This window comes from Lampetra fluviatilis, chromosome 15 (assembly GCF_964198595.1).
Source record: "Lampetra fluviatilis chromosome 15, kcLamFluv1.1, whole genome shotgun sequence".
NCBI classification, from domain to species: domain Eukaryota; kingdom Metazoa; phylum Chordata; class Hyperoartia; order Petromyzontiformes; family Petromyzontidae; genus Lampetra; species Lampetra fluviatilis.
The window spans coordinates 14,381,121-14,405,740 of NC_136289.1; the positions used below are offsets into that span (position 1 = coordinate 14,381,121).

Genomic DNA, 24,620 nt, shown 5'->3' on the forward strand with positions numbered 1-24,620 from the left:
TAGGAGGCAGCAGCAGCACCATCATCATCACCGTCACAATGACGCCAACTCGTAACACTGCACCGCTACTTTGGCCGCATGGAATCCGCTCCTCGCTCCCCCCCCCCCCCACCTTGATGTTTTGGGGCCCTCTGGGCCTTCTCAAGTCCGAAGGCCCGAGCAGAACTCTGTAGAAGCGAAGGTAACAACACTCCAGAGCCGCACACATTTATCAAGTAATTCGCTCTTAATTTGCCGCAAATTTTGATTGGAATCGATAAAGTTACGCCAACCTCGGATGGTACCGTTGAACGAAATATCTGGCCTGGGGTCATGGACTATTTGGGACTTTACAAGGGCAAGGGGGGGGGGGGGTGCTGGTTTTTGGCTTTCGTCCACTCACAGCCACTTTCCTATCAATGGGGCTGCCAGCGCTGCCCCTGAAGTTGATTCTCAGGCACGGGGGGGGGCACCGATTGCCACGTGGTGAGGGGGGGGGGCGGCACTCGCCCACACCGTCAGTGGAGGTAACGTCATGGGTGTGATGGGACTTGGGGCACGCGGTCACGAGGTGGCACAGAGGCAGATCAGAAACTTCCCAAGGGAGAGGGGGCACGGGAGGGGGCACATCCCGATATGTCAAGCTTTTTAAACAAGCCCTTACATTAAAAATACAAGTCGATATCTTTTCCGTGGTAAATATCAATGAAATTAAAATTTTCAAGGTCTCGATTTTTTAATTGACCCCATCGCCCCTCGCCTACCAATCCCCCATTACCTTCCCCCTTGGATCCGCCACAGAGGTGTTGACTGTGCAAACAGCTGTCGGGGTCTGCCAGAGGGGAGCGATGACGATGTTTGTTGGTGGCATCACCACCGGCGCCGTCCAGAGTGCCGGTGGTGACCTGTCAACTCCGAGCTGCTCCCCAGCTCGGCGGGCACAACAGATGGACAACACTGCTGTACAGTAGGTGGGGCACGGCCCCCCAATACAACCCCCCCCGCCCCGACCACCAGAATAAAATCGACGCTCATGCGCCCCCCTCCAAACGTGTGATCTCCGTGGGAGCTGAAGTCTTTTATCGCAGGGCGTCTGGGGTGAGCGTAGTGGAGTGGGGGGGGGGGGGCTCAGCTCCCCCCAGCTCTCTACCCCACGTGACTCGCAATCATCGTCCTCCCCGCATCCCGCAGAGGCGGTGTCGTGCTGGCGATGCCAGAGACGTTCTCATAGTCGGTGAGGGGGGGGGGATGCTCAGAGCAGCGAGCGGGGGGGGTGCCCTTTCATAGTGGGGGGTCGGCCGCCGCGCCTCGCAGTCGCAGGGCCTCCACGGTGGCGAGGAGGGCGGAGCGCTCGATGTCGGCGGCGCGCGCGCTCTGCCGCAGCTTGCACTCGGCGCTCGCCAGGCTCTCGACGCTCGCCTCCAGGCTCCGCACGCGGTCCACGAACGCCTGGGGGGCAGGGGGGGTAAGAGGAGGGAGGCACGTTCAGGATGGACCAATACGGCCACGTCGCTGGCATCGTTGAAATTGTCCCGGGCCCGCTCTGCGTGGCGGCGGACCCATTTTGCCAGCATCAAGAGGAAGAAAAAGAACAGGCCTTTACCCTTCCTGGCAAGAATACAGGAGGCGTTGACATGTTGAAACACCTAATAGACACCCAATACCACAAGACGTCAAAAGTCTGCAAACAAACGCACTTTGGTGACAATGTGCGCATTGTTGTTGAAACGAATTGGCCTCCACTAGAAACGGCCTCCTCCAGACCAGAGGAACACCGGCAAAAGGCGACCGGTACAAGGACAATGCAAGCATGGATGCGCGACCGCCACCCCTCACCTGAAGCTCCGCACGGAGTCCGGCGTTCTCCTGGCGGAGCGCCGCGTTCTCCCTCTCCAGCGCCGCGGAGCGCGTCGCTCCGCTCGTCCCGCTCCTCGCCTCCTCGTCGTCCTCGTCGTCGTGATCGTCGTCGTGGTTTTGATCGCCGGCACTCCCCCCGCGGGGGGTCCTGGAAGGCTGGGGGGGCGGCGTGGAACCGGCGTGCATCTCGTCGCGCAGCACGCGGTACTCCACCTCGAACGCCTGCAGCTGCTGCGTCAGGTCCAGACTCAGCACCTGCGGAGGCCAGATCGCCTCGTCGTCATCTTAATCATCGCCATCGTCGTCACCAAGGACATAACCTCCAGCACCAGCAGCATGACTCGGAATTGTCACACCACACACATCATCATCATCATCAATCAACCGCCACACATCTTTTTTTATTGAATCCCGGTTGCATCAGACTGCACCAGGTTGCACCCGATTGCACCCGATTTCTCCGAATTCTACCAGATTGTACCCGGTTGCACGCGGTTGCCCCCCCACCCCTCCCCCCCGTGGTACCTGGTTGATGGTCTTCTCCATCTGCACGAGGCCGAGGTTGGGCAGCGTGCTCTTGAGGAACTCCACGATGCTCTCGAAGCTGTCGCACGTCTGCATGAGCAGCGCGTCGTGCGAGCCCAGCAGCGCCAGCGCCACCTTGAACACCACCTCGGGGCCCTGCAGGAACACCAGGTCTGGGGGCCGGGGGTGGGGGGAGATCATGTGGAGCCGTTCGCTGGGTCTGCTGATGACAACCAAAGCAGCAGCATCCTGTGGGGAAGGGGCAAGACTGAGCGAGACGCGGCGAGCCAGGGTGAGGATGGTGCGGGCGAGGGTGAGGATGGGTAAGACAGGGGTGAGTGAGTGAGAGTGAGTGAGAGTGAGTGAGTCAGAGTGAGTGCGAGTAAGTGAGTGAGGGCGAGTGAGGGCGAGTGAGTGAGGACGAGTGAGCGAGCGCGAGGCACCGACCGAACACGCGGGCGACGAATCCGAGGGGGAACTGCGATGCGAAAAGAGTGAGGAACCAGGGCGGAGCGTAGAGGCTGGGCCCAATCTCCGCCTCCTCCATGTGAGCGTGCAGCTCCCGGTGGTGGTCGTGCAGCAGCCGCGACAGCTGGTACATCTGGATCTACGCGGGGAGAGCGCGGGGAGAGCACAGGGAGGGCATGGGGAGAGTGCGAGGAAAGAGTGGAGAGAGAGGAGAAAGCAGAGCAGGGAGAGGGGTTTGGTGTTGGCGGTGGTGTCGGTGGTGCAGTGATGGTATAATTTCATTGGAATTTGGAGAGAAGTCATTGATATTGTTATCATTAGCCGTCTCTTTCGCTGGGATTTTTATCCATACTTGCGAGCGCAGTATTAATTTTACATGCAGTCCTTTGGGATACTTCAATACCAAAAGGCGCATTATAAGACAGAGGTTATTTGTTAGTATTATTATTGTGGTAGCGGTTGCACGGTGGCGCCGTGGCGGCGGTGGCGCTGTTGGCGCGGTGCCCACCTGCAGCGTGGTCATGTCGGGCTGGTACTGGCGGCGCAGGCCCATGTGGCCCATGAGGAACTTGAGGAGGGCGAAGGCGTCGCGCTCGTCGAGGTGCAGCAGCAGCACACCGGCCACGAAGCTCAGGCCCTGGCAGTAGCCCACCTCGGGGTCCAGCAGCGAGTAGGCCTTGAGCAGGTTGTAGAGCGCCAGCTGGCCCGAGCCCAGCTGCGCCGAGAAGTACGGGTGGGCGGGGAACGTGCGGCCTGCGGGAAGGGGCGGGCACGGGGAGGTGAGGAGGAATGAGGAGGGGTGAGGAGGGGTGAGGAGGGGTGAGGAGGAGTGAGGATGCCTGGGAAACGTGTGGCCTTCAGGAACATGGGAAGAGGGAGGAGTGTGACGAGGAGAAGTGAGGAGGAGAAAGAGGAGTCAGGGTGACATTGGGGCTGTGTAGCCTGCCGGGATACGGGAGGGGTGGTGGAGGTAATGAAGGGGGGGGGGGAGGAGGAGGGGGCGGTGATGAGGAGGTGGGGACCAAGGTGGAGTGAGGAATAGTGCGCGTGAGGAACACGAGGAGCGAGCGGGGATACGGAGAGCGAGGAGGAGCGAGCGGAGGAGAAGCGAAAGGCCGCGTCGCTTGCTCCACCACAGAGCCACCGGGCTCCATGGTGGAGCGAGACCTCCGCCACGCTCGAGGCTGACGCGGCGGTGGCGCCGTTCGGCAAGCCCGCCGTGAACGCCGGCGCTCGCTCGACAGCCGCCCGTGGTCTCACCCAGGTCTATGAGGATGGCGTGCTGCTGTGCCGTCAGCTGTTTGAGCAGCGTGTGGTAGGGGACGTCCGCCAGCTGCTGCTGCCCCCCCTCGTGCTGACTCCGCTGCGGGTGCCGGAGCCGGTGCTGCTCAGCGAGGAACTGCCAGATCTCACCACGCCGGGCGCGCGGCACGCCTGCACACGCACGCACACAAAGACCACCACCCCCTCCGTGTAGCCCGCACAGAGTGTTGGGGAAGGTGCTGATGGCGAGTAGCGCGAGTGAAAGCCGGCACGGCACACGAGGGGGTGGGTGGCCAGCACCACGCACGTGCACGTGGGTTCTATGCAATTGTGTGGCTCTCGATGAGAGCTTATGGGTCTCTATAATGCGAGTCCATGCGTCTGTGATTTTATCGGTTTCGATGTGAAGTTTATGACTATGTGGTGAGTTTAACACGTAGGCTTTCGCGACCAATATCATCCATGATAGAGGTACTAGTGACGAATTGGCCACGTTCTCTTTACGCGACAACCCTTACTAGTTGGCTGTGTCGGGTGGTGGCGGGTTTAACGACACATTTATATATTTACGCGACCTAACCCAAAAAAACTCTATTAATCCATGGTTATCTGTGTTTCTGTGCGCGAGTCTCTTGGCCTGCGTGCACGTCAATGGGTCCCCGTATCAGTTAACGGATCTCTAAGGGCCTCTTTGGGTCTCTATGCAAATCTGCCGGTGCCTCCGTATTATTGTGACCGCACGTGTCACGCCAGCCCAGTACGCGTGAAGCCACCGCGTTTCTGGCAGGCTCAACGTGGGGGAGGGGCGAGGGGGGGGTGAGGGGAGGCTCAACGTGAGGGGGGGGTGAGGGGAGGCTCACCGCGGCACACGGCGGCGCTGAGCTGCTCGTGGCTGCGGAGCGCGTGGGCGCGGTCGGGAGCGGCGAGCCAGTGCTCCCAGAGCGCCGTCACCTCCCTGAGGCAGGGCGTCACCTCCTCGTAGTCCAGCTTCACGCGCTTCGTGTTCAGGTCGTCGTGGTGGGCTGCACCGGCGGTCGCGCCATCACGGGGGGGGGGGGGGGGGGCGAGACAGAGGTCAGGCGAGGGAGGGAGTTAGTTCAGGCGAGCTGGCGTGGCGAGTCGTCGTGAGTCGTCGTGAGTCGTCGTGAGTCGTGGCGAGTCGTGGCGAGTCGTGGCGAGTCGCTGTGGCTGGGCTCTCTGTCCGCGCTCGTACCCTGGAGTCTCCGGTTCTCGCGGTCCATCCTGAGCAGCAGGATCTGCTCCTGGATCGCCTTGCGCCACCGCGTCCTCACCGCGTGGCGGTGCCAGCGGCGCTGCGCCGCTCCCCCCTCCTCCTCCCCCCCCTCCCCCTCCTCCGCCGTGGGGGACAGCACCGGTACGTCCGGCGGGCAGCTGTCCAGAGAATCTGCTTACCCAATGAGCGGGGGGGGGGGGGGGCGATGGGGGGGCAACGTTATAGGGTCACCGGGTCGTGGCAGAATGCTTGCACCAGGGCACGACGCTCACCACTCCGTGCCACTGGTCTCTGTGTGCTGCGTAGGTTGTGACGGCTGGGACACGTGTGTAGGGCGGAGGAGGAGGAGGATTGGTTAAGCAACTTTGAGGTTGGGAATAGAGGAGGAGGTTGCGATGGGTGGGAAGCAAAGGGTGGGCGAGGGTGCGGCGGTGCGAGCGGTGGATCGCTGGTCAGGGTGACCTCTTGACCTGGGCGCGTGAAGGAGCTCGCGTCGAGCTCGGAGGCGCGCAGGAAGATTTGCTGCCTCCACGAGAGGCGGCGCACCAGCGGGGGGCGCGCCCCCCCACTCCGCGGCTCCGCAACAACCTCACTGCACGACCGCACAAAGACAAAGACCCCCGTATAGCCTTCAACATTATTGGGGCAATCGCTGTTGGCGAGCGCCTATCAAGGAGGGCACGGCGCACATGAAGGGGTGGGTGGCCAACACCATGCCCAGCCGTCTTTGTCTTCCCCCATTGGTAATGTTTACACACCGCATCGGGTACTCGTATAAGGCCAAGACGACCTAGAGAAGGCCTAGGACCGGTTCAAATATCCACCAATAGTATTAGTCACGAGCGGGAATCGAACCTGGATCGTCGGGTTTGCAACGCAGTGGGCTAATCACTGCGCTACTGCTCCCCACACACAGATGCCGACACACGACACGCACGATGTGATGCAAAAGCAAACACAATGGCTCGAAAGCAGCGGAGCAAACAGTGAGGGGAGCGGCGTGTGTGCCCCGTGACGGAAGACGCGCTGATCTGGGAAATGCAATCGTTATTTAGTTCAGGCCCACTGAGCTCTATACTGGCCACAAATGACATATCAACCAAGTGTCTTGTCACGTGGAAATGTATAGCCGACAAATACTCTAATATTATGTTTCTAAATGTAGAGAGAAAAAAAACTGATAAAAATCCACACTACCACGGGAAGAAAGACACGCAAACTCCAAGTATGCAGCAGCAGGCGTCAAGGTCAGGATCGAACCCACGACCTCCTGTACACCAGACGAGGGAGTTTCACCAGCCCCGGTATTAGCCGTGGCATAGCACCACGGACAGGGGTGGAGAGTCAAGAATGTAATAATGCATGGGGAAAAGGAACGGGAGAGGGAAGCGAAAAAGAGAAGAGACAGAATGGGGGATGAGAGGAAAGGGGATGGGGAAGGAATGGAGAAACGGGAGCATGGGGGTAGGAGAGGGAGAGGCTGCACCGGGGGCCTCGGCGCCGCTGCACGGAACGGGGTGCGTTTTCACAGGGGGCGGGGGCGGAAGGAGAGGGGAGGGATTCTGTGGGGATCCACGTGAATGTTGAGCTGACTTGCGTAGAGAGATAAAAACTATTTGGGGGGGAAAGCCGCTCCCGCTGCGAGCTGCCTCACTCCAAACTCCCAAATTGGCAACGGTAACAAAGGACGAGCCAAAGATCCCCCGAATAGCCTCTAACAAGCCGTTGGGGCAATAGTTGTGAGCGAGAAGCACCGATGAAGGCCGCAGGCGCACAACGTGAGCTCAGACTGGTCACGCACGCAGTGCCGTGTGGACTCACGCAATACCGCGTGGACTCACGCGCAGGGACTTGGGACTACAATGGCACTCCATAGGTGGCCCATCGCTCACAGCCCCCGCCGCAGACTGATAACGGCTCCCCCGCCTCTCCATCGGCTCAGCGCTGGCGCCGTTTCCCGGGGTGGCAGGGTTACAATGGTCGTGTCGCGGTCAGCGCACGCTCGACTACAAACCCCGTGACCAGAGTTAGATTCCCGCTCGCGATCAACACCAGCGAGGATTATTATCTGAACCGGTCCTGGGGCTCCCCCCCTCGGGGGAGGTGCTCACCACTACACTGCTGCTCAAAAAGATCCCCCGTATAGCCTTCACAGACTGTTGGGGCAAGTGCTGTTAGCGAGCACCTATAAAGGCCGGCACTGCACACGAGGGGGTGGGTGGCCAACACCACGCCCGGCCGCCTTTACCTCCCTAGTGGCGGTTTTTACACATCGCACCCGGTACTCATTTCAGGCCGAGTCTACCTAGGAGAGGGCCCAGGACCGGTTCAGATAATCGTCACTGGTGATGGCCGTGAGCGGCAATCGACCCCGGGTCGCCAGGTTCGTAGCGCAGCGCTAACTGCTCCACCACCGCTCCCCAGACACACAGACGCACACAGACAGACACACAGACGCACACAGACACACACCAACACTTCCAGCCTCTCACCGAGTAGAACAGGGCTAGAACACAGAAACTCCACAAGGAGGAGCCCGGGACGGGAGTTGAACCTGAGAGGCGCGAGTGTCGCCACTTCTCTGCCACGGCAGCTTGATCGCTCATTGACGTGACGGCTCATTAACTTAATGGCCCAGCCTAAGGATGCCGTAGCAGACGGGAGTAAGCTTACGGCCAATGACTCATTAACCAAATAACCCACTGACCTCATAACGTATTAACTTAACGACTTATTAACGTAGAAACGCGACGGCGCATTAACTTACAGAGCTCCTTGTGCTGGAATGTTTCAGGAGGAGGCGGGCAGGTCCATGCCTGCAGATCGTGGTGACAGCAGCAACAGCAGCTGTCTCTGCCTCCATTGAGTTTAGACAGCCCCTCCCCCTTCACCCCCCATACTATTCCCCCCTCCCCTCTGAACCCCCCCTCCTTCCATTGAGAAGGCATTCGTCTAAAAATAGACGTGACGTCACCAGGTGTGCAGAGAGCGGAGCGGCCAATCCCCAGCAGGGAGGAGGGAGATGGAGGGAGTTGTGGTGGGGGGAGGATGGGAAATGGGGGAGGGGGGGAAGAAGGGGGAGGGAGTGGAGGGGGGGAATGTGTGGACGGAGGATGTGCCACGTCACCCGGAGGAGCAAGCAGATTGTGGGGACACGGGGATAGGCAGAGACAGGGGGGTCACGGGGGACACGGCGGATACAGACGTAGGGAGGAGGGGAGCACGGGAACCATCGGGGGCATGGGCGTTGAGACGGGGGGAGTCGAGGACACGGGGACAGGGGGACAGGGAAACAGAGGGACAGAGAGACACGGAGGTAACGTTCCTTGCCAGGGGTGCAGGGGCACTGCCCCCCCCTCCTCCTCCTTCCCCCCCCCCCGTCGCGATTCTTAATTAAACTGTGCCGATAATCTCATTCCCTCGGATGAAATAGATCTCACGCGCCGCTGTGGGGATCGGTGAGGGTTAGCGTGGGAGTGAGGTGAATGTACGGGTGAGTGGAGGGTGAGTGCTTGGAGGTGAGTGCGTGGAGGTGATGGTGTGAGGGTGAGCGTGGGGGTGAGTGGAGGGTGAGGATGAGCATGTGTGTGTGTGTGGAGATGTTGGTGTGAGGGTGAGCGTGGGGGTAGAGAGAAAGGAAGAGTGGCGACCGTTTCACAAAGTCCACCCACAATAATAATTTACAGCCCTTTGTCAATCCACTTCTGGATGAATGTCTCCCAACGCCTTCGAGTCACGGGATGTTGTGCTTAACCATACTTCACCATGCTGGTAAATGCGGATTGGCGAGATGGGAGGGGGTACCCAACCAAGCCCAGTTTGCAGATAGCTCTCGCCAATAATGTTGAGCCATGACCGGCTCCACTCGCATATTTCCCGAGTGCACTCGAGAACACAGACACCCACACTTCACCCAGTGCCGAAGCTACACGCAAACTCACGCTTGCAATGTGCACCCCAAAAACAACAAGACCGCCACAAGTGCACCCAAAAACTGCCATCCCAAATACACGCGTTGGGTGCACTCAGTCACGAGCACATTTACAAACTGCACCCAAAAAAACACACGCGCAGCCTTCACCTGTTCAACACAAACAGGAGCCCGTGGTCCTGTTTTTTGGGCACACCTTGTAAAAGTGACCACACACACAGACCCCTGAGGACCCCACCTGCTTCGTCTGCGCACCGCCATGGCTTCTGGGGTGACCGTGGGATGCCGCGGCACACGTGGGGGTCTCCTCCAGGAGGCCCCCTCTCCAGACCCCTGTGGGACCCCAGGACGGGGGTCCCGGCCTCGGGATAGCCCCTCCCCGACCACAGTCGCCTCCGGACCCCCCCGCCGGTATTTGGGGGTCACCAGTTCCGGGGTGTCGGAGTCGCTGCTGTCCTGGTCGTTGGAGGAGGTGGAGAGGGCGTGGGGGGCACGCAGCCCTCCGCCGGCCTGGGTCCCCGTGGGGGGGGGCCGCAGTGGAGGGGGGGAGGGTGGGGGAGATGTCGACTCCTGCGGAGAACACGGGACGATTCGTCGCCTTGTGAATGTTGCCCATTATTCACCCACGCGAGATTCTGCCAATATGCAGCATTGACGGCCTTTATTTAACCCCGAGTAGCCCGGCACCTGTGGCCTCTGCGGCCCGCTAGTCCCGGTGCAGTTCCACCGCCTGCGCATTGCGCTTGGCAGCCGAGTGGCCGTAGGTGCACAGAGGTCACTTGACTAAGTTTTAGCTCGAGCCTCCTGCACACCACGCGACTTGTGTGTGGCCACCCCCACGCCGAACCTCTCCCCTCTCCCCTCTCCCCGCCGCCGCCGCCACCCCCTCTGAAGACCGTGAACCCCCCACAGGGCTGTGACCCCCCCCTCGCCCCACTCACCCTGGAGGAGTCGGAGGTGAAGGTGTTACTCCGGGACCTGAGGTTGTCGCTCCCAGAGCCACTCCTGGGCTTGGCGCCTCCCTGCACCGAGAGACAAAACGACAGCAACAACAACAGCGTTCATCCGTAACGTCGTCGTCACCACCGCCGCAGCCGTCGTTGTAGCGTGCCAAGATCTACCCACTGCTGGATGAAGGCCCCCCCACCCCCAAGTTGTCGCCATTCTCTCAGCAATCCTGCCAAGTGAACGATTCATCCGGCTCAAAGCGCAAGCCGATTCCACCGCTCCATCTCCCGTGGAGGACGTCCTCGAGGCTGCGGTGCCAACCTTTGTCAGTGATTCACGAGTGACTCTCTCTCGCCAGCCATCCCGCCCTGCCAAACCCCCCTCCTCTTCCTTTGCCGAGCAAGCAACCTGCAGTTTGTTCTCTAATCCACGCGTTCCTCTTTCTCCAGTCTTCATTAAAGACGTCAACATGCTAGCCGAGGCTAACAATGGTGCACCGATCGATGAATGGTATCGTGAGGATTAACGTAACATTGTAACGTGGTGTGCAGTGGTGGTGCGCTGGATAGCGCACTGCCCTATGAACTTGACCGACCTGTCGCCCTCACTAGACCAATCAATCGGTACTGACCGGCGTGGTGAAGTATGGTCAAACAACCCCCCAAGTGACACACATTGCACACGTAAAGGGAGGCCTTCATCCAGCAGTGGATTGGCAGCAGACAGTACTGATTAATAGTAATTTATATTAAGAAATTACGATTAAATAAACGCTATAAGAATATGGCAAACATTAAAAGTACATAATAAACATGTTTTCAAGTAAAAAAAAAAGATATCGTTAAAGTAGTAGGATGCAGTTTCATCCAGCAGCGTGTTGAGCACGGCTGAAGCAGAGGAGGAAGGTGAGGATGTGTTATTTGTGTTGGTGCAAGGTAAATGATTGTGCCCTTTAAAGGATCGGAAAATGTGAAAATTGAAATGGAGCAAGAGAAGAACCACACAGCGCGGTTTCAAACATTCGTTATTATAATGGCGCGGGGTCAAAGGTCAACCGAGATAAGCAGGGCCACATAATCGGAACGCTCGCCACAGCCTCGTGCCCACATCCCCCCCCCCCCCTTCAAACACTCCACACCGCCACCAAACACTCCACACTCTGTACGCACTCATCGATCCGTACAGAAACACTCGCTTGCTCCACACATCAAACACCTCTACAATAACCACGCACACTCCGCACAAAAATTACTTACTAGCAACACTCTCCGATCTGTACTCGGCCTGCAAAGCACACAAACGCTCTTCACTATGTACGCACTCTTGAATCTTCACGGAAACACTCCTCAACGCAGCTCTCCGGCTTGTTTAAGGGTCGTACCGCGTGTCGTTTGGCACGATGTCAGACGTTTCGCTCCATGGCCCAGGAGCCCCTTCGGCTCCCCGCCACCCCCCGTGAGAATGGACGCCACTGCTTCTCCATGCAGCCGCAGCAGCGTCGAGACCCCAACGCTGCCTCTCTCCCTCCCTGACCCCCGTGCTCCGATTCCTCCTATCCTTTCTCCATCCCTTTCCCTCTCATCCCCCATTCTTTCTCTCTTCCCTCTCCCATTCCTCTTTCCCATGCATCACATCCTTGACTCTACCCCCCCCCCACTCCTTCCAAACAAAGTTTACGAATCAAAGTGGTGAAGGGTGACCGGGTCGGAGCGCTCTCTCTGCACGTGACAGTGGCAATCAGATTTCGATTTAAAGCTTTCGTGACTGCAGGGATTCATCTTCTTGGTTCTTTCGGTAAAGTCACGTAGAAGGGAAATAATAAAATAATAACGACGTTTCGTCGTGAGAATTATTTGATTATGTTTTATTTTTATTATTTCCCTTCTACGTGACTTTACCGAAAGAACCAAGAAGAGTGGCAATCAGCACAGCACTGTTCCCACAGAAGCAATGCATCGCGGTGGGGGGGGGGGAGGGCGTCGACCGTGCAGATGGAGTGGTGGAACCGGCTCGTTCTGCAAGCGGCCGCGTGGATCGTTAACGCGTTTCAGGATCGTGAGGAGCGTGCGACGCGCTTGGACAGACCTCGATCCGGTAGTGGATAAAGCATGCTGATGATGACGATGGCCGATACCCACTTGTACACTTACACGCACCCCCCCCCCCCCCCCATGGAGACACACCCATTCACACACACAAAGACAAACAGACTGCAGGGCAAGTGTTGTCAGCGAACACCCATAAGGGTGGCATGGCACACGAGGTGGTGCATGGCCAGCACCACACCTGGCCGCCTTTGTCTCTCCGGTGATGGTGTGTTACACTCCACATCAGGGTGAGTGCTGATGAATCAACAGAGCTGGGAGGCCACGAACCGGTTCACATATGTGTCACCGATGTGTCACGCGGGGCCACGGGTGGGAATCGGACTCGGACCGCCGGGTTTGTCGCGCGCTATCCATTGCACTACCGCTCCCCATATGAACACACACACGAACACACATGCATGCACAAAGACCCCCGTGTAGTCTGTAAAAGACTGTTGGGGTAAGTGCTGTTAATGAGCACCTATGAAGGCCGACACGGTACATGATGGGGTGGGTGGCCAGCACCACGCCCGACCGCCTTTGTCTCCCTAGTGGCGATGTTTACACACCGCACCAAGTACTCATTTGAGGCTGAGTCGACCTAGGGGAGGCTCAGGACCAGTTCAGATAATCGTCACTGGTGTTGGCCGTGAGCGGGAATTGCACCCAGGTCGCCGGGTTCGTACCGCTCCCCACACACACGCACAAACACACACAGCCCTAAACTCCATGCAGCATCACTCTCCAGTCCACACAGACACACTCCCTCTCCTCCCTGCACTCGCTCTCCCCTGCCCACTCGCTCACCAGCGCTGAGAAGATGTTCTCCAGAGAGGTGGCGAGACCCTTGGAGGCCTTGCTCTTCAGGAATTCCAGTTTGCCGAAACCACCTGAGCTCTGATGATGCTGCTGCTCTTGCTGCTGCTGCTGCTGGGCCGAGCTTCTGTGGCTCCGCGTGGGCTCCTGCACACAGCAGGAAGCAGGAAGGAGCGGTGGTTTTTACCAAACGCGCAACGAGAACGACGCTCGCTGTGCCGCACAGAGCATGTGACGTGGCGGTGGGGACAGCAAGGGCCCACGGGGCCACACGCGGCCCACGACTTCACAACCTGGCGTGGCGCGCCTACCCGCTCTCCACACCTGTGCACGTAGACGCGTGGACGTCGCCGTGCGCGCGTCGCCCTCCCCGCCTCGCCCCCCACCAGCGTCGTCCCTCCTCGCGTGGACACCGGCTGGGGGGGGGGGGGGGTGACGTTAATGCGGATAGGGACAGATGAACAGATGAACAGACTGGAGCGAAACGTCGGACATCACACCAAACGACGCGCAGTATAACCCGAGCACACGTGGAGCAGCTACGCTCCGCCACCGCCACAGCCTGGGGGCCGTCCATAAATGACGTCACAGGATTTTGGAAGATTTTTGACCCCCCTCCTCGTCACACGGCATCACAAAAAGTCAGACCCCCCCCTCAAATATGACGTCACGAAGCTCTGCCCCCCCCCCCCTCCCCAAAAAAATTAAACATGCTTCAAATCGCTTTAAACTATTGTCATTGTAGTGCGCATTTAATGTGGCGCTGTACTCTGATGTTGTAGGAGAAAAAAATTATTAGAAAGTCTATTTAATTAAGTAGAACGTGTTGTCTATATTTATTTAAAGTTGCGCATTTTGATGTGACGTCACATTTCTCAACCACCCCCCCCTCGTCACACATCGTCACAAATGTCTGACCCTCCCAGGTGCGTGACGTCATTTATGGATGGCCCCCTGGCCCCAGCCTGGCATGCACCTCCAGGCATGTAGGGGTGGCTCCCGGCCTGTGCCGCACCGTGTGCTGGCCGGGTGGTTGTGGTTGCCCGCGTCTCCGGCCCAGGCCTGCGACGGGCGACCTTGGTGGCGGCCGCAGATTGGAAGGCCTGCCGCAGCGTCATCATGATCTCATCCACCTGCGGGGCGACACCACAAAGACGTGACAAAGGTTCTCCCCCGTATAGCCTTGTGGCAGGCTGTTGGGGCAAGTACTGTTAGTGAGCACCGGTGAAGCCCGGACCAACTGCACGACGGAGTGGTGTGGCAATAACCGCGACCTGCCAGCCGCCTTTGTCTCCCCAGGACTGATATTTTACACACTGCATCATATATTCATTCAAGGCTGAGTCGACCTAGGAGAGACCAGGACCGGTTCAGATATTCGTCACCCGATATTGGCCGTGGGTGCAAATCGAACTCGGGTGGCCAGGTTTGCAGCGCGCTAACCGCTATGCTACCCCCCCCCCCCCCACTACACGAAGGAAACTCCACTCCACATCCTCCGGAAAGCCTTCAACACTCTTGGGCAAGTTCTGTGAGCGAGCACTTCATCATCGTGGTCTTCATCATCACCACATCATTAGTATGGAGCTGTGCACCTGCAGGGCTCAGATGGGACCAACTCATCGTCACCATGTGCCGAGTACCGGATAGACACGTGACTCTGGTGGCAGCACACGAGCAGGAGGAGGAGATGATCCAGGCACAGGTCTCTCTACCCAAGCGCGAGCCCTCTGCTGTCACGTGGACCTACTACGTTACCCCCCCCCCCGCGTACCCGAGCCAATGAGCGCGCAGTGTCGCTTCCAACGCGAAAACCCACGAGCACGCGCGTAACACAGCCCCCCCCCCCCCACTGGGCTGGAGTAAACACACGAGGACTCTCAAAGGCCCTCCTCGCTTGGGTAAAGGTCAGCGCATGAATGAGTGACTTGAAACGCCGCGCGTGACATCTGTTCGGGGGCGCAGGCGTCCGTGCGTGCGCTGCTGCTGCCGATCCTCCTCCTCCTCCGACGCGGAGTGAGAGGAGGAGGAACCGCGCAACGCTCGCCCGGCTCGCTCGCCAGTCAGTGCCGGTGGGCGAAGGCGGCGAGCGTAGCAGTACCGCGCAAGACAACCAACTCGTCATTGTTGTAGCACTGCCCTCTGCTGCCCACTACCTAGCCCCCAAGACGCCCACAGCACCTGCTGAACAAAACACTTGGTGGTGGTGGTGGTGCTGCTGCGTTGGCAGTGGTGCACCAAGGCCCCACAGCGACGTTTCGAGCAATGGCTCTTCTTCATAGCACATGAATAAGGGTAATTGCCCAAAACGTCGTCTATTATGTGTTTCTTCCTTTTAAGGCCACACACGCGGCGGTGTTGTTGTTGTTGACGAGTGTGTCGAGTGCCTTGAGAACGGCTGCTCGGGCACTGTTCGTGGTCCCATCCATCACTACCCAGACTCGAACCTCCTTAGCTCAACGTGATTTGGTCACAAGCGGAGAGACTCTGTAACCGACAGAGAAACTTAATTTGGAGCTTTCGTGACTGCAGGAATTACTCTTTGGTTCTTTCGGTAAAGTCACGTATAAAGAGGAAATAATAAATTAAATACTAGCATACGACGTTTCGATTGCAAATTTAGCATTCTTGAACGTTCAAATGTAGCATTCTCAGGAAGAACGTAATTAACCAGGTAGGGTGTTGACTGTTATGTTAGCCGACTCTCTGTGTTGTATTACATTACATTTCTAAGTATACTAGGTTTGTTTTCTATTTCATTTATACCTGACGATGATTGCTTGTGTTGCAATCTAAACGTCGTATGCTAGTATTTAATTTATTATTTTTTCGTTATACCTGACTTTACCGAAAGAGTAACCTACAAAGAACCCGGGGCCACACGGGGGTTCCACTTAACCGAATCACACACAAACCAGTTTCCGTGAAAAAACGTGTTAAATTCCGCACAACCTTCAATAGCCCGCAGCGTCGCGTATTACATGTTGTTTCCCTTCTAAGGCCACACACACAATTGTGTTGTTGTTGTGAAGTGTGCTCGCACGCCGCTGCCAATGCAGCAGCTGGGCAAGCATCGGCAAGCCAGCAATCTGCTGAACATTAAATTTGATGGACGAGTGGAGCCAGGTCAGGCTGGACGTTGAACTCCGCTCCGGGGTTTCGTAATTGCCAAGGGCGGACGCCACGAGGCGGGAGCACAATGGGCAAGCAGAGGCGACGCTGCCGCTGATCACGCGGCGAGAACTTGCAGGGATGTCACCGGACCAGTTCTGCCGCTAAACGACCGCATGGATTTCTCGGCTGGGAAAACCCGGGATGGAGATTACAGTCCTCCTGACCTGGAGCCAGTCCCAGCCATTATCTTTCAACTACTCAAGACAATCGTCAGCAACACCACTGTGTGACGACGTTAAAATGATATATAATAGGCGACGTTTCAGGCAATGGCCCTACTTCGTAGCACTTAAATCGTATCCGAGGTTTCATATTGGGCCGGTGTTATTGACCGATGCGTTGTGTTTGTCAATTATGCGTTTGTATCATTACCAAGGTAGCATCAGCAGCAAATGTTTAGTTTTCATTTAATTTAATATACACCTGTTTATTATTAAGCACCTGAGGATGCCGAACAACCTCTCCACCAGCACGAGCGAAACGTCGGACATCGTGCCGACCAAACACGTGGGGGGTGGGGGGGTGGGAGAGTTCAACTCGAAAACACGACGGACAGCAGCTGCAGGTCGAGCAGCACAGGAGAGGCGGCGGCGGCGCCAAGCCGCGCGCAGTTGTCACTTACATTCATCCTGGTGTCGAACCCGGGCTGGGGGCAGGATGCGGTTGGAGCGTAGGCGGAGTGCAAGTTCGGGGTGGGGGGGTTCGGGGTGGAGGGGGGGGGGGTCACTAGGGGGGGGGGGGGATGCGAGGAGGCGAAACGCGCCGCTGCCGAGTCGCCGCTCGCGCCCAAGTCGCGATCACCGCCCCGAGACGTCGCAGCGCGGGCGGGAGGCGAGGGCCAAGCAGGCGCACAGACTGGCCGACGCGCACGGAACCGGTTTGCTCTGTTTGGTTGGGGCTGCGCAACCCCCACCCCACTACCCCCACTACCCCCCACTACTACTCCGCCCCCACTACTACTCCAGCCCAAACCTCTCCCCCATGCCACCCGCTGGGTGGATGACTCACTCGTGCTCGCCGCCTCTCTTTAGTGAATCTTACGGCCGAGGAGGGATGGGACGGCCCCCTGCCCATTCATCAGGAGGAATGAGCGCGCGCACGCACGCGCACGCAGGTATGCATCACAAACAAATTCCCGCATCACAAACAAATGCCCACGTCCCCCCCCCCCCGTAGAGACGAATCGCATCCGCGCCGCTCGATCAAAGGATAAGAATAACACGTGGCGAGTCAAGGGTAAGAACAGACTGCTTGGCCAACTACTGTTAGTGAGGACATCTTCAGCGTGGTAAGGGCCAGAGGTGGGACAAAGTCATTGTTATGCAAGTCCAAGTCGAGTCGCAAGTCATCAAATTCATGACTCGAGTCTGACTCGAGTCCAAGTCACATGACTCGAGTCCACATCTCATAGGTGGGACAAAGTCATTGTTATGCAAGTCCAAGTCGAGTCGCAAGTCATCAAATTCATGACTCGAGTCTGACTCGAGTCCAAGTCACATGACTCGAGTCCACATCTCAGAGGTGGGACAAAGTCATTGTTATGCAAGTCCAAGTCGAGTCGCAAGTCATCAAATTCATGACTCGAGTCTGACTCGAGTCCAAGTCACATGACTCGAGTCCACACCTCTGGTAAGGGCACACGTGGGGGTGGGTGGCCAATACCACCTTTGTCTCCCTGCTGTTTGCACACCGCAGCAGATATTCATATATGTAAAGCTGAGTCGACCTAGGGGAGACCCACGTACAAAGACATTCATACATACAAAGACCACCCCCCGGATAGCCCCAAGAGACTGTTGGGGCAAGTGCGGTTAGCGACCACCTATGAAGGCCGGCAGGCTACACGAGGGGGTGGGTGGCCAGCACCACGCCCGGCCGCCTTTGTCTCTCCAGTGACGATGCTTACACCGCACCGGGTATTTATTTGAGGCCGAGTTGACCTAGGGGAGGCCCAGGACCGATTGAGATAATCTTGACTGGTGTTGACAGAGGGAATCGAACCCGAATTGCCGGGTTCGTAGCGCAGCGCGCTAACCGCTGCTCCCCACACACATACCAATACCAATAATTGGTTACACGCACACACACGCACAGCTGGGAGGGGGGGGGGTGATAGGGGGCTTTGAATGTTTGGAAGGGGGGGGGGGGGCTGGCTGACCAGTGACGTGTCCGTACACTGGAACACGTAGCAGATGTGCGTGCTGGCGGGCCCCGAGTCGGCCGCCTCCCTGCAGATGAAGCCGAAGTGGTCGGTCCTGGAGAGGCCCTGAGGGGGGAGGGGGGAGGGGGGCGGGGGGGGGTAATAAAAAGGGGGGGGGGGGCAAGTGAGCGGCATTCCCCCGGCTGAGCCTGCCAAGTTGATTGGTGATGTAAACCGCGGTTCATAATGGCCAGCGTGATCACGTGACCTGTATAGTGGTGGCTTGGGTAAGGGGTTGTTCCTGTAGGTGTGTGTGTGGTGTGCGTGTGGTGTGTACGTGTGTGTGTGGTGTGTACGTGTGTATGTGGTGTGCGTGTGTACATGTGTGTGCGGTGTGTGTGTGGTGTGTACGTGTGTGTGGTGTGTGCGGTGTGTTTGTGGTGTGTACGTGTGTGTGTAGTGTGCGTGTGGTGTGTACGTGTGTGTGGTGTACTTGTGTGTGGTGTGTTTAGTGTGTGATGTGGTGTACGTGTGTGGTGTACGTGTGTGTGGTGTACGTGTGTGTGGTGTACGTGTGTGTGGTGTACGTGTGTGGCGTGGTGTGTGTGGTGTACGTGTGTGTGGTGTACGTGTGTGGCCCCTGACCCGCGAGCAGTAGGAGATGTCTTGGAAAGACCTCTCCAGCACCACGCCCTTGCAGTCGGGACTCACCAGAGTGACGTACGCCTCACCCACCTGGGGACGAGGTGCACGCGGCCACTCGATCACTCGCTCACAACATCACTCACACACTCTTCCCTTCCAAACACACACACAATGTTACCCACCCAATCACTCACATTATCACCCATTTGCAACATTGCCCACTCACCACACCATTCACTCACCCAAATCGCTCACTAACCCCATCAACACTCGTACTTTCACTTACTCAAACTACCCACTCATAACATCACTCTCATCCTCTCATAGCATCAAGCACGCATCCCATCACCCGCTCGCCCTATCACCCACTCACCCCATCACCCACTCACCCACTCACCCCATCACCCACTCACCCCATCACCCACTCACCCCATCACCCACTCACCCCATCATCCACTCACCCCATCATCCACTCACCCACTCAACCCATCACCCACTCACCCCATCACCTACTCACCCCATCACCCACTCACCCCATCACTCACTCACCCCATCACTCACAGTGTATGCGAGTGGTCAGATTCGCTCCCTCGAGGCATCGAGATGCTGGCTCATGGCCCGTGGCTCAATCACCGCAATTTCCCACGAGGATGCCTCCCTGAAATCTCACGGTCACGTGTCCCCCCCCCCAACCTCACCTCCTCCTCACCCACTCCCCCCTCACCTGAAGCCCTTACACATCCCATCAGCGGCACGGCCTTCCTTATGGACATGCACAATATCAGCAGCACTGATTCCAGACAAGCAAGCTCAAGCAAAACGAGGCAAGGACACTTCCTCTCTTTACGCTCTGGGCTCCTCCTTGCCGGGTAAGATCGACGGTTCACCAGCATGGGTCCAAGCAAGCCTCACTCGGCTGCTGACGAGAGACTGAATGTTGAAACCGGCGCAGAGTTTTGCTTGATGGGATGAGTAGAAACACGTTGTTCCCAACGGTTCCAACCACGTGGAAATGTTTGCCTGACGTTGACTGGGAACTCCAGACAGACGGACACGCGGGCAGGCAGAGCGATCACAACACACAATTCAACCTGAGTGGGAACGCGCTAATATTGAAAAATATAAAACAGCACACGCAGCTAAAGGTAAAGGCGCGCACTTGGAATAGCATCGTGCGGTCCCTCTGCGTGTCCAGCTTGCTCCTCCTGGACCCCGCACTCTGCCCGCCACGGGGCCCGCCCGGGCTCCCCGCGGGGTCGGGGGGGTCGGCTTCGAAGGGGTCTCGACCGGGCTCGCAGGGCTCCTCCGGGGAGCTGTCCCCTTCAGCGCCGTAGCGCCAGTGCAGCGCCGTGATGCTGTCGTCGACAAGCGAGGGGGGGCCCAATTTGCCCCCCACTGCGAGGCGCCCCACATAGAGGACCTCGAAACGCTTCACGCCACCGCCCGCCTCGCCCTGCTGGTCGGGGTCCCCCCCCGGGCTCGGAGCGGAGGGGGCGGCGAGCGGGGGTCTGCTCGGGGTCTCCGACGTGCCGATGGGACTCGGAGCTCGGGAGAGCTGTGCGCGCGGGGACACGAGGAGCGGTGGCGCAGTGGTTAGTGCACTGCGCTGCAAACACGGCGAACAGAGAACGATTTGCACGCACGGCAGCAGCAACAACTGTAACGGTGACAGCAAATATCTGAACCCGTCCTAGGCCTTCCCTAAGTCGACATCAATCATCACCGGAGAGACAAAGGCGGCCGGGCGCGGTGTTGCCCACGCCACCCACTCGTGTGCCGCCGTGCCGTCCTTGATATCGGTGCTCGCTCGTAAGCGGCACTTGGCCCGTGAGTCTGTTAAAGGCTATACGGGGGATCTTTGTCTTTTGGGAGGAAGGTTCCTGAATCCGTATATTTTTAAGACGTTTCGGGAAATGGGCCTTCATAGCACATGTGGAACAATAGCCTTCATACCACTCGAAGATATGGTTTAGTGTGCTCGTTAGCAGGGCCGTTGCCCGAAACGTCGCGTATTTAATGATTTTCATTTTAAGGACATGGTGCGATAGACGAAGGATGGTGCAGATCGGTAAACACGGAAACGGGGCCGTGAAGGTTAAAGAGGGAACGCACTCTTATCTCGCCTTGTCCACGGCCGCGTGCCACCGTGTTTATATGTCACTATGCTAGACGTGGGAAGTCGCAGAGGAATGCAGACACCAGCAGAGTCACCCATCGCTGAGCGATGATGAAATCTCAGCCGCTGTCACCGGCTCCACCCCCCACGAACCCCAACACTCACCACGGCTCCCGGTACGATCCCGGTCCAACTTCAACATCTCACTCAGTCCTCCAGATCCTCCCTCCATGCCTCGCTCTAAGCTCTCATCTCAGCACTCCCCTCCACGCGCTCTCCTGCCTCTCCCCTCTCTTCTCACTCGACTCTCCTAACTTTCCTCTCGAAAAGGTGTGCTGCTTCTTAGCCCGCCCTCGCCTTAGGAATGTGGAATTTCCACTACCGGCTCCAGGCTGTAACAAAGCGAGCAACGCCCCCACGCTCGCTTGAGCAGGAAACCACCGACTCTTAATCCTTAATCAAGGTGTATTCATTAACTCTCACCAGCTACTCCCCCCATCCCCCATTCGCTCAGGCTTGGGGAAGTCTTGATCCAACGGCCGATAGATCATGTCCGATGATGATTTAAGATTCGACTAACGTAGCGGCCTCTAGCGGATGCATGCGTGCAAATATAATATTCATTGCTATGCGTGTGAGCGTGTGAAGCTAAGCCTTACAGCTGAAATACACAGCTGAGGTTGAGATACATAGGTGATATACAGGTGAGAGACGTGGATAAGATAGGATGAGTTTCAGACACGGGTGAGCTACACAGGCGAGATTCAGATACACATGTTAGACACACAGATTAGATGCGCAGGTGAGACCGAGAGATTCAGACAGACAGGTGAGATACACAGGTGAGACAAAGGTGAGAATCAGACACAGGAATGATACAGCAGAGAGAAAGGTAATAAAGGCGAGGTTCAGACATAGGTTCAGATGCACAGGTGAGGTGTAGACAGGTGGGGTTTAGGCACAGGTGAGACACGGGTGAGGGACACGACGTGAGACACAGGTGATAGTCAGGTGAGGGACACGACGTGAGACACAGGTGATAGTCAGGTGAGGGATACGACGTGAGAGACACAGGTGATAGTCGGGTGAGGGACACGACGTGAGACACAGGTGATAGTCAGGTGAGGGACACGACGTGAGAGACACAGGTGATAGTCAGGTGAGGGATACGACGTGAGAGACACAGGTGATAGTCAGGTGAGGGACACGACGTGAGACACAGGTGATAGTCAGGTGAGGGACACGACGTGAGAGACACAGGTCCACGCTCACAGGCTCAGACACAGGTGAGAGCCGGACTCGCAGGTAAAGTGAGCGGCACTGTACACGGGCGCGCACCACGTGACGAGGCTGCCATCGTCACGCGGCTCCGGAGATGATGAGATGGAGATGAGATGGACTGCACACAAAGATGCTTACGCGCTTGTACATTTGAATCACATTCACGGGAATGTCCCGAGGCGGATACGTTAAAGCGCCCTGTGTGCACGCCCGCGTGTCTGTGTGTGTGTGTGCGTGTCTCTGTGCGTGTCTGTGTGTGCGTGTCTGTGTGTGCGTGTCTGTGTGTGCGTGTCTGTGTGTGCGTGTCTGTGTGTGCGTGTCTGTGTGTGCGTGTCTGTGTGTGCGTGTCTGTGTGTGCGTGTCTGTGTGTGCGTGTCTGTGTGTGCGCGTGTCTGTGTGTGTGTGTGTGCGTGTCTGTGTGTGTGCGTGTCTGCGTGTGTGCGCAAGTCGGAGTGTGGATACGTACGCGTGAGTGTGCGTGCCTGCGTGTGATGTCTGCGTACAAGTGTGCGTGAGTCGGCCTGTGTATGGATGTGTGTAAGTTGGTGTGTGTGTATGTCTGTGTGTGTGTGTATGCGGATGTGTGTAGGCATTAAAGAGGCGCGGTAGAGTAACGGTTAGCGCTACGCTGCGCTACGAACCCGGCGAACCGAGTTCGATTCCCACTCACGGTCCACACCAGTGACGATTATCTGAACCGGTCCTGGACCTCCCCTGAGTCAACTCAGCCTCACACGACTACCTGGTGCGGTGTGTAAACATCCCCACGGAGGAAACAAAGCCACCCCTTGTGTGCTGTGCCGGCCTTCATATGCGCTTGCTGACAGCACTTGCTCCAAATAAGTTTGTTAAGGCTACACAGAGCATCGTTGTGTTATAGTCGGAGTGAGTCGCTATGAGTCTGTATAGTCGGAGTGAGTCGCTACGAGTGAGTGTATGGTCGGAGTGAGTCGCTACGAGCCACCCACTCACCTCTCGTCTCTGCGCCAGTGTGCGCAACTTGCTCGCGAGCTGGCTCATCGTGACTCCGAGGGACGCTATCCCTCCTCTCCCTTCTCCTCTCTCCTATCCCCTCCCTCTCCCTTCTCCTCTCCCGGGAGAGCGAGGGAGCACGGCGATGTCGCGAAGTAATCCAGGCGACGGCGATGACTTTGAGCACAAAGGAGCAGGACCCGCCTCTCTCTCCCTCTCGGAACACTCCCTCCTCCCTCTCGCTTCCTCCTCCTCCTACTCCCTCCCCCTCTCCGCGCTCACCTGAGACCCTCGTGCGCCAAGGTGAGCGGGCTCACCGCGCCCACTGCGATTGCCCGCCTGCTCCTCCCATACAGCCACTCGCATCCTGCAGGGAACGACGGCACGGGGAGACGAGTGACGGATGATGATGGTGGATGACACTTTATGATTTGATGATGATCTATGGCAATTTATTTGCGATTAATGGATATGTGGTGATTGGTGGATAATTATGGATAGGTAGATTGATTGATGTATTAGCACGGTTGGTTACGTACGGTGCAAAAGAGTTTAAATCATTTATACATATATGACGATTATGAATTATAATGCATGGATAATGAATTATTCAATGATGATAGATTTCAAAACAAGCCAAAATCACCGGGATTGTGAGACTCGGTGAGGAATTCGCGGATTAAAAAGGACCATTCTCGAGTCACTGTGCCGGCCGTTTCATTCCACAAATTCCACGATCGAGCTGCGTGCATTTTCCATCGCGCATGGACACGTGCGCGCTCCGACACCACCACCACCACGAGCCTCGACATCAATCACAACACGCTGTGGAGCGGTGGCGCAGTGGTTAGCCTACTGGGCTATGAACCCGGGTACCTGAGTTCGATTTCTGGCCACGGCGAACATCAGGTGTAGAGCAATGATGTTACAATCCGAGTCGCCACTGACTAGGATGGTGCGGTATGGTCAAATAGGCCCCCATGAACCAACAAGCCACCGGGAGACGTTCGTAAAGCAGGGGACTGGCGGTACGAATTGCCATCGAGCAGGGCACGTGGCTGAGACGAGAATGGCGATGGCCGTGGCTGAGACTAAGGGCGACGCGGGAGCCAGCGGAGCGATCGCCAACCGAGAAGAGCGCTCTCCGTGGAGACGGAGCGATGGAATGGACTCGTATGACCGTG

At 57.5% G+C, this 24,620-nt stretch overlaps 1 protein-coding gene across 1 annotated transcript; it reads right to left on the bottom strand.

The window, feature by feature from the left end:
- Positions 1-1,236: 1,236 nt before the first annotated feature.
- Positions 1,237-23,705, bottom strand: TBC1D1 (TBC1 domain family member 1). The gene is made up of 18 exons (XM_078863342.1): positions 23,437-23,705; positions 20,227-20,622; positions 19,068-19,157; positions 18,441-18,548; positions 14,124-14,241; positions 13,433-13,524; positions 13,100-13,255; positions 10,199-10,279; positions 9,496-9,827; positions 5,797-5,918; positions 5,306-5,497; positions 4,953-5,114; positions 4,090-4,263; positions 3,338-3,582; positions 2,809-2,968; positions 2,362-2,534; positions 1,816-2,091; positions 1,237-1,428 (listed from the first exon to the last, which is right to left on the bottom strand). The coding sequence occupies exons 1-18, from the start codon at positions 23,482-23,484 to the stop codon at positions 1,261-1,263; spliced, it is 3,093 nt and encodes a 1,030-aa protein (XP_078719468.1). The 5' UTR covers positions 23,485-23,705; the 3' UTR covers positions 1,237-1,260.
- Between the last annotated feature and the right edge of the window lie 915 nt (positions 23,706-24,620).